The following is a 10,134-nucleotide window of genomic DNA, read 5'->3' on the forward strand; positions in this document are numbered from 1 at the left end:
CGAGCACACAGTAAAAGAAAAAAAATCGAACAGTGCGAAAGGGTCTGTGATGAAGCTGGGGTCCCCTGGCAGCACCCTCGGTCCCACGCGTGCATCGACCCCAGCAGTGGGTCTGTGCCTGTTTGCCTCTCTTTCCAGGAGTGTTCCTCGTGCACACGCTGTTTTGAGCCTTGCTTTTTTTTTTAAACTTGAGACATCTTTTAGTTCTTTCCTCGTCCTGCGCATCTCGACTCATTCTTTTTAACAGCTGCCTAGCATCCCATCAACTTTATAATGTTACAGGTAGCAAACATCTAGGACTACTTCCAGTTTTGTTTTGCTCCCTAATTTTAAGTCTCAGTTCTGGTTATTGAGAACCCCCATGCCCATGTGACCGAAGACTAAGGCTTCCGGCTGTCGTCTGACAACGCAGCCTGGCTGAATTGCGACTCAGGTGTAGGGTTGCCAGATTGAACAATAAAAATACAGGATGCCCAGTTAAATGTGAATTTCAGATATGCAGTGAATACTTTTTTAATATAAGGATATTCTAAATACTGCACAGAGTGTACCTGTACTAAAAAATATTCGCTGTTTATCTCAAATTCACATTTAACTAAGTGTCCCCTGTTTTACCTGGCCACCCTGCTCAGGTGGGCTGCATGTCTTCCTGAAGGGAGGCAAAAGCCTGCCCCTGCAGGGAACACTCTGGAGGAAATGGGCTTTCCAGGTGGCCTGTGTTGTACAGGGAGAAAGGAAACTGCTACAGGGACAATCACCCAGTATAGAGCAGGGAGGTTGAGAGCCCTGACTCAGAGCTGAACAGATCTGGACTCCAGTCTGGGCTTCACCACACATTAGCTGTGTGACCTTGGGCAAGTCACTTAACCTCTCTGAGTTCAGTTTCCTCACCTGTCTCAAACTGGGGCTGCTTTAAGGATTAAGTGTGCATAAAATGCTTGGCATGGTTCCTGCTCTGTGCATACATGAGATACATGCTGCATACACGTAGCTTTAGGACAGCAAGTGGGTCCTTCCTGCTCGCCAGGGAGTGCTCTTTCTCCAAGGAACCATGAGCCGGGGGAGGGGGGGACCTGGCACCAGTGTCTGCTCTGGGACCACAGTTCCTAGAAAGAAGACGTGGAGGCTGGAGAGCAGAGACCCAGGGCAGCCAGGTGGCCACCTCCAAGCCTGCTGGTTCCTCGGAAATATTAATCCCAAGGAAACTCTTTGTCCGCTCAAATGACCCAGCAACAGCTTGAGTTCCGGAAAGAATGACTTTTATTAAAAAGCCAACAGGGATGTTCACAGCAGGGAATTCTGTGTCTTTCCGCAGTGGCTGTGTGTGTCAAGCACAGAGCGTTCACCGTAACCCTGCCCAGGGCTTCGTGGGAGGAGGTTAGCGCTCAGAGGACTGCGGTGTGCGTGTGGGTGTGTGCGCAGGTGTGTCTGCCAGTGTCTGCCGCGGGGGCCTGGTGTGCACTTGCTGATGGCGAGTTTTGACTTGAAGGCAGTGGAGGTCGGTGGAGGATGTCGTTATGGGGGGGTCTGGGGCTGCTCACTCTGGTCAGCTCCACCCAGGCCCCTGGTGGGCGCGGGCACCTGAGCTGCAAATCTTAAGCAGGTTAAGTTGGTCTAGAGCGGGATCAGCACACTCTTTCTGTAAAGGGCGAGAGAGTCATTATTTTAGACTGTGTGGGCCGGACGCAACTGGAACGCAGAAGCAGCCACGGACGAAGGGGCTTGGGTCTGCGCCAGTAAAGCTTTATTGCCAGAAGCAGGCCGTTGGCCCTCGGCTTGCAGTTTGCCGCTGCTGGCCTGGACCATTCCATGTATGAAGTGGTTCGGCTCCCTGGCCCTCTGGGAGGGAGTAGCTACGGTGCCCGTGGAGAGGGGAGGGGAGCACGAAGAAGAGGGGTTTGCTGAGAAGAGCCGCCCAGCTGGGAAGAAGGCGGGGCCCCGAGCTGCCCTCCTCCCGGTCCCCATGGCTGTTCCTGGGAGGGACGCAGGAAGGACCCTCGTGCTGTTGCAGGTGTGGAGAGCAGCCTGCGGGTGACCTGCTGCCGCCAGATCCTGCAGAGGCTTCCAGAACACAACTACGCCGTCCTCCGCTACCTCATGGGCTTCCTGCACGAGGTGAGCGGGCCGGGCAGGGCCGCGGAGGGGAGGCACTCCGCTCGGAGCCCCAACAGACCAGGGTCTGGGTTCACATTCTCCTCGGGCTTGGAAGCCCACTCAGGCCTCAGAGGACACCATCCAAGGCCTGGCCAGGCAACAGCTCTGCTGAGAAACCCACCTGGCCGCTGGGCAGGGTCACCTGTGCCCGCCCCCGCCCCCCTTGGACCCCTGGTCGGTGCTGAGACCTTCCCTGTCCTGTCCCTCTGCTCCGCGCCCACCCGGGCTGAGTGTAGGAGCGGGGATATGTGCCCAGGCCAGGGATGGCGAGGAGACTCGTGGCTGTGTGTGGGCCCAGCAGGACGTTCCTGTGAAGTTTCATGAGTTTCCGGGAGCTGCCGTAGCAAAGTACCACACGTACACGCTGGGAGGCTTAAAGCAATAGAAATGTGAGCTCTCACCATCCTGGAGGCCAGAGGTCCTAAAATCAAGGACCGAGGTCTGCAGGGCCACGCTCCCTCCGGAGGCTCCAGGGGAGGGTCCTCCTGCCTCCTCCAGCTCCCAGCGGCTCCAGGCGCCCCAGGCTTGTGGCTGCATCCCCCAGGCCCGTCTTACCTGACCGCCTCCTCCATGTGTCTCTGTGTCTCCAGTCTCTCTCTCCTTTATCTGATAAAGCTGCTTGTCGTTGGATTAGGGCCCACCTGGGTCATCCAGGGTGCTCTCACCTTGAGATCCTTAACGTCTGCAAAGACCCTTTCTCCAGTACGGCCACCTTCGCAGGTTCTGGGTGGGCGTCTCTCTTGTGGGGCTGCCATTCACCCCCCGGCACCAGGACAAGGACATGGAAGTGAGGAGCACCTTTCCCGGCTCTGGGTCCGGGCTCAGGGTCCCCCTCCTGGGACAGGGAGCGGCAGTCTGTGAGGCCAACATGGGGAATGTCCACAGCCCCAAATGGGTCCTCCCCCGGCACCGCCAGACCCACGTTCCCCGCTGTATAACCGCTTCCGGATCCCCTCCCCTCTCCCTTGTGGGTGGAGTGTGGACGCAGGCGTGGACTGGGCCGTGCCTGGCTGTGTGGGTGCCAGCCAGGGACCCCGAGCTTCTGAGCACCCGCAGGGCGGCAGCATTTCCAAGAGACCTGCCCAGGGTCTTCAGGGGCTCATGTGGGAGCCCTGCTCCGTGGCAAGTGGCCTGAGGATGTGATGACCAGTGAGGGTGGAGGGGACCTCCGGGCAGAGCCAGTGTCACGTACTGGATTCCATCAGCTGATGCCACCTCTTGGTTTTAAAATAAACCACTTCATTCTCCCTCCCCCTCACTTGATTCCGTTTCTCAGAGGTCAACAGCTAAAAGTTTCTCCCCTCACGTTCTTTTTCTCCTTTGTTTTCATAATCTGGTGACAGATTTGTTTCTCAGCCCTCCTCCACGCTGCTGACGTTCATACGTCCAGTGGGGCTCGGCGCTGCGGCATGCTGGCCCTGGTGTGCGCCAGCAGGGGCTGTGGGGGCTGGTGGTGACAGTGACTGGGAGGGGGACCGGCTGGCTCACTGAGGCATGCTTGGACTTGTCTGGTCATCCTCTCTGGGTCCGTGTGGGTCACCTGGCTGTGTCCCCCTCACCCCAGTTTCTTCTCTCCCCTGGCATCTGTGGCTTCTGATTCTCAGAAGTTCTGGGACCTGGGAGCTGAGAAGAGAACAGGCTTTGCCCTCAGGTGAGCCCAGGTGACCCTCTGGCCACTGACTAGCCATGTGACCTTGGACAAGTCTCCTGGACCTTCTGGGCCTCGGTTTCCTCCTCTGTAAAATAGGCTTGAGGCGCCCCACTTCCCGTAAGTGTTGGCTGAGATGGGGGGCAGCTCCTTCGGGGAAGCAGGCTCCTTACGCCCTCTCGTCAGCCCCCTAAGAACCCTTGCGTGCCAGCCGGTTTGGTCTCTGTCCAACTCACCAGCCAGAGCACGGAGGTCAGAGGTCATCTGGCTGGGTGACACTGAAGGCTGGGCTCATACACACTGTGCTCGAGCCCCCACCACGAGGGGACTGCCTGAGTCCTCCAGAGTGGAAGAGGAGATGGGGGGCTGCTGTGGAGATTCTAGAAGGGGACCATAGAAGACCAGAGCCAGAGGGCCCCATCAGGGCATCGGGAGACCGAGGCCTGAATGGGGAAGTGGCTGCCCGAGGTCGCCACCCTGGCTGGTGGCTGCCTGCGCTCTGCCCACTGCTCAGAACCCATGGTCACACCCCTTGTGTTCTCACCCAGGTGTCCCGGGAGAGCATTTTTAACAAAATGAACAGCTCCAACCTGGCCTGTGTCTTCGGGCTGAACTTAATCTGGCCATCCCAGGGGGCTTCCTCCCTGAGCGCCCTGGTGCCCCTGAACCTGTTCACTGAACTGCTGATCGAGTACTACGAAAAGGTCTTCCGCAGCCAGGATACACACGGGGAGCCCGGCGCCAGCGGGGCCGCCCGAGATGGACACACCAGAGACAGAGCTGCTGCGGGGCCCGCCAGGCCCCCCGTGCCCCCGCGTCCCCTGCCCGTGGCTGGGAGACCCCTCTAGCACTGGGAGTGTTATGGTGAAGTCTGTCAGCCTGCGCATGCGCGTGCTGTGTGAACTTGCATTAAATGGCCTTCTGGTGAACCTTCTAGTAGGAATTCCATGGTCCTGAGGGTCCAGCCCTTCGCACTGTTCCTGACTGAGGGCTGAGGTAAGATGATGGGTCTGTGAGGACCGTAACCCAACCTGGCTTAACTGCGGTCAGGCCTTTATGGGCTGGGCCTTGTACCAGGCATCTCCTGCTGCCGTGACGCTGTGTGACACGCCGCAGACCCAGGGGCTTCAAACAGCGGCTCTCTGTCGTTGCCCACAGGTCAGCGGGGCAGTTCTGGTCCTGTTGGGATTGCTCAGTGTAGTCGGGCGGAAGGTCAGTGGGGACACTCAGATCTCCTGCAGGCGTCGCATTTCCCTTTAGTCGGCTGATCCAGGCGCTTCGTGAAATGTGGGCCAAGGCTCAGGCACAGACACTAGTGCAGCGTCTCTCTGAGCTTGCGTGGTTCACTTGTGCTCACACACTGTTGGCCAGAGCAGGTCTCATGGCCAGGGCCAAGGTCACAGTGGAAGGGCTCTGCCACGTTGGCAAGGGGTGTGGACACGGGGAGGTGGAGAACTGGGGCAGCCGTCAGCCTGCCCAAGGGCTCCAGGACATGCTCTGGCCCTGTAGTCTCAGGCAGGCTGGCCCCTAGCCTTGCAAGATGGGCCCTGTGTTTCCAGCTTTAAATACAGTGAGGAGCGGTAGGAAGTCGTGGTTCTCCATTCCCAGCAAAGAGCCCCCAATTTCCCTGATCGGCCAGGCTTAGGTCGCGTGCCCACCCTGGACCAACGCCATGGCCAGAAAGTGCACTGGTGGGCTGGCGTGAGCCGTGTGCCCCACACTGACCTGGCAGTGAAGGAGAGGGGTCCCCCGATGTGTCATTGTGCTGGGGCCACCACAGCAAATACTGCAGACTGGGGCTGAAACAGCAGGCCTTTGTGTTCTCGCCATTCTGGAGGCTGAAGTCCAAGGTCAGGGTGCTGGCGTGGTCAGTTTCCTGGTCGGGTTCCGGAGGGCTCTCGTCCTGGCTTGCAGGTGGCCGCTTTCTCCCCCTGTCCTCACATGGCAGAAGAGAGCGCCCTCTGGGGTCTGTTCTTATAAGGAGACAGATCCTGTTGGATTAAGGCCCCACCACGCTCCTGGCCTCATTTAGCCTTGACTACTTCTGTCCAGGCTCTGTCTCCAAATACAGCCACACTAGGGGTTAGGGCTTCAACAGATGGATTTCAGAGGGACACAGCCACTCAGGCCACAACACTGAGCAATAACACCCTAGTGACGTGCCACCCTCCACAGAGTGTCAGCCATGTGTCAGGCACTGCCAAGCCCCCCGCGCTCTGGCTGCAGAGAGAACGGGGCTGCCAGGGAGCAGAGGACACATGTCCACTGTGGGGACACCGTCAGCCAGTCCAGGACAGGGATAGGGTGTCAGTGCCTGACTGAGCTGTGACCTGGGTGTCTGCATGGACCCTTGGAGTCGCTGGGGGCTTCACTCTGGATTGGAAGGTGAAGGTGCCTCATTCACCTCCTCCCTGTCCTCATCTCTACATTAACTCCACTCCTGACCTGTCGTGTGCAGTCCTCTGCTCTGCTTGTCTCCGCTTTCCTTGAGGGAGGGGACGTGTACCCAGCGAGCATCTCCCAGTGCCTGTCAGTGAATGAGTGACCCCTTGTGCTGAGGACCAGGCAGACTGAGGGCAGGAGAGCATCTGCCGGGAGTATTAATCCTACCTGATGAAGTTTCTCCCCGTGGCGCAGGTAGGCCTATGTGTCTTCTCTGATCATCTCATTCCTGGTCTACAGATGAGGACTGGAAGGCCCAGAGAGTTGAAGGACCTTGCTCTAAGTCACACAGCTTGTCCTCAGCAGAGCAGGGATTCAGGCCTGTGCATCCCTGTGCTGTGGGAGCCAAAGGGAGAGATGGGGCCTCAGTCTCAGCACATGTACAAGGGTGGGGGTGGTCACACTGCACACTCCCCTCCAGCTCTGAGGACACCAGCACAGAAGCCATGAGGCCTGAGCTGGGATCAGCTCCACCAAACGTCTGATCAGGTTGAAGTCCCACCCGCCTGCTTCCTATCTGAACACAGGTGAACCATCCAGTGGGGACACCAGGGTTCATCTGCCCCGTGTCCACAATGGCAGAACATGGAAACAAAGTAAGTGTCTGTCGATGGATGAATGGATAAAGAAGATGTGATTACATATACAGTGGAATATTATTCAGTCCTGAAAAATGAGGAAATCCTACCATCTTTGACAACGTGAATGGACCTTGAAGGCATTATGCTGAGTGAAATAAGTCAGGCAGAGAAAGACAAATACCATATGATATCATTTACTATGTAGACCAAAACACACAAAACACACCAACCTCACAGAAAAGGAGTTTTGTGGGTACCAGAGGCAGGGGGTGGGGGGAGGAGAAACTGGAGGACGCTGGGCAGAAGGTACAGACTTCAGCTCCGAGATGAATGAGTACAAGGGATGTGCCGTACGGCGTGCCTGCAGCTGACCCTGCTGCACCATCTGCATGGAAGCTGCCGAGCGCAGCTCCTAAGAGTTCTCATCACAAGGACATTATTTTTTTCTTTTTACTGTATCTGTATTGAGATGATGGATGTTAACCTATTGTGATAAATGCTTCACAAGTTATGTAAATCAGCCCTTCATGCTCTACACCTCACACTCAGGGATGTACTTTAGCTATTTCTCAATAAAACTGGAGAAAAAAAGGTTGGTCTGCTGCACACTGTATTTTGGATTTTTCCTGGTTGTACTGGAACTGTCTACATTGTTGGGTTTAAAACAGGTCTTGGTCCCCCCAAGGGCCGTCCCTGCCCCTCCCTCTGTGTGGCCCACCGGGGACACCTCCAGCGGCTGCAGTGGCCCTGAGCAGAGGGCACTGGTTTGTAGAACCCGTGGCACTCAGGCTGTCAGAGTCCCCGGCAGCCTTCCGGGCGGGATGACGTCAGAGGCCCCAGACCCTGCTTGCTCCGAGCCAGCCTCAGAGCTGTCTGGCCCCAGCCTGTGCCCTCCCAGTGCCGGGCTCCTGTCCTGTGTCCTGGGCATCTGGGGAGCCCCCAGGCTCTGCTGGTCTGAGCGGTATGGCCTACAGGCTTCTCTTCACCCATCCCCTCCCAGTGCCCTCTTCCTCACCACTCTCTGCACCCCCCACCTCTCTTCCTTGTCTGTCTTTGCCGTTCCTTCTAGCCCACCCCTCACAGCTAATCTCAGCCAGAATCATTCTCTTGTACAACTTGAAAAGTGATGATTGTTTCATTTCTTTTCTATTCTGCTACAAAGCCTTCTTTTTTTCCCCCTTTCATCCTTTTTTCTTTTTTTAAAACACAATCCTCCAGCTCCAACCAACCACAGCCAGGCACAGGGGGCCCAGACTGGGCCTGAGTGGGCTCCCCCAAGAGGAGTTCAGTTTGGAGCCGAAGGCAAACCCGCCGTCTGTCCCCTCCCCTGGCCTCAGCCTCTGGAAAAGCGGCTTGGCACCTGCTCCCTAGCCCCCAGGAAGGTGTCTTTTACTCATACAATTCAGAGCAACGCTAAAGCGGCCTCAGAGTTCTGTTGCCAGGAAAAAAAAAAAAAAACGAAATAAAAATGATGTCTCCCTGAAGAGCACACCACTGCGAACACCAGAATTAACAACGACATTAAATCAAATCTCATGCATTATGCAGAGAGGTTTACAGTGCAAAGCACATTTGTGAAATAGATGTTTCAAATTTTCTGACTCCGAGAGGTGGCCCCAAGACGTTCTCCTGTGGCTGCTTTGATAACAGTCTCCCTTTCACAAACGATAATTGTGGAATCCTAGCTTGAGCACGGCGTGGCCCTGTCACCTTCCCTGGGATCAAAGCGAGAGAGCGATTACAGTGATAATGTGTTGGAAGCACACACGGTGCGTATCAGCCTAAAACTGAAACGTGATGTAGAAATGAGGGCTCTAGGGTGTCTCTCTTGACAGGACGTGTGAAATAAATTGTCCAAACATTCAGTTTTGCAGAAATGGCCGAGATTTTAAGTGACTCCAGAGATTAGGCAGGCTGCCCAGAACTTGTAGCCTGGCGTCCACCAGGAACGAATGGATCCTGCCCAGAACAGGAAAGTCTGTAAGCAAAGCAAGTGACTGGTCTACCCTGAAGAGAGCCAGGCTGCTGTCATTGGGGAGCCGGGACTGGGCACCCCACTTCTGGTACAGCTGAGACTCCCGGCTGTGTGACCCTAGGCAAGTCATTTTGTACAGTGGGAGGAGTCCAAAGTCAGAAGACTCAGCGTGTGTCTCTGCCCTCCACCGGAGGGATGCCTGGGGTAAGTTCTCCGACCGTTTTCTCCTTTGTAAAATGAGAACAATGCTGCCGTCCCCTGTGTGCTTTTAAGCACCTGCTTTTTTTTTTTTTAATTTTTAAAATTTATTTTATTTTGTGTTGGTGGGGAGGTAACTAGGTTTTTAAAATTTATTTATCTTTAATGGAGGTACTGGGGATTGAACCCAGGACCTTGTGCATGCTAGGCACACAGTCTACCACTGAGCTAGACCCTTCCCCACTTTAAGCACCTGCTTTATGCCAGGCAGTGTCAGTCTCACGAAGACAGAGGTGAGTCGGATACATTTCCTGCCTTCAAGGTGCTTGCAGAAGAGTTGGGGAGAAAATAAATAAACACAGGAAATAAGTCTTTCTAGAGCTAAGGCTGTATGCACAGGACACAGGCAGGAGCGGGAGGGAGACAGGAGACAGAAGAGGGTCCCAGGCACCTCCTAGTTTTCTGGCTTGAGCTGTGTGGGCCCCTGAGGGTAGTGTTCTCCCCTGAGAGGGACCGGGTTTAAGAGGCAGAGAGAGCCTTGCTGTTGGTTTGATAACAAAAAGCTTTAGTGTTTTAAGACAAATAATTGCTCAGAGGGGAAAAAATATTCAATGACAGAAAGTGCAAACAAGACAGTGAGCATTGCTCAAATTTTCACCACCTGTAGATAGCCATTGTTACTGTTTTGAGGAATGGGCACTTTCATATGCTGCTGGATGAGCGGTAAATTGGTTCAGTCACTTTGGAGAGCAATTTAGCAAGCTGGTAAGGTTAAGGCTGATCCAGCAATTGTAAGTCTAGGGAAAGAACCCAAGAGGTAGGTCCAGAGCGTTACTGCAGCATTGCTGGCAGAGCAGATAATTAGAAGCAGCCCGAGTGTCCAACAGTATAAGAAATGGCAGGTGAGTGAAAGTTACATCCATGTGGTTGCATAGTGTCCTTCAGTTCAAACGGAGAAACTGGGTCGGTATGTTTCAACATGGATAGATCTCCGAATACAATACTAAGAGGGAGAAAAGTTCAGAATGATCAACACAGGTGCCGTCACTTGTGTAAAGGTTTAATACTCCCCAGTCCTATGTACAGCTTATGAGTTGAAAATATTACCCTTTTTGAACAATATACAGAAAGAATTT

General features: G+C 55.0%; 1 protein-coding gene across 1 annotated transcript in view; it reads left to right on the forward strand.

Moving 5' to 3' along the window:
• The window catches only part of ARHGAP8 (Rho GTPase activating protein 8), a 53,749-nt gene extending 46,348 nt beyond the window's left edge, over window positions 1–7,401 (forward strand). The window contains 2 exon segments of the mRNA XM_032492412.1: window positions 2,012–2,115; window positions 4,351–7,401. Coding sequence (XP_032348303.1) covers window positions 2,012–2,115; window positions 4,351–4,650 — 404 coding nt within the window. The 3' untranslated portion in view covers window positions 4,651–7,401.
• Window positions 7,402–10,134: the final 2,733 nt, after the last annotated feature.

This window comes from Camelus ferus, chromosome 12 (assembly GCF_009834535.1).
Source record: "Camelus ferus isolate YT-003-E chromosome 12, BCGSAC_Cfer_1.0, whole genome shotgun sequence".
In the NCBI taxonomy this organism is placed as follows: Eukaryota; Metazoa; Chordata; class Mammalia; order Artiodactyla; family Camelidae; genus Camelus; species Camelus ferus.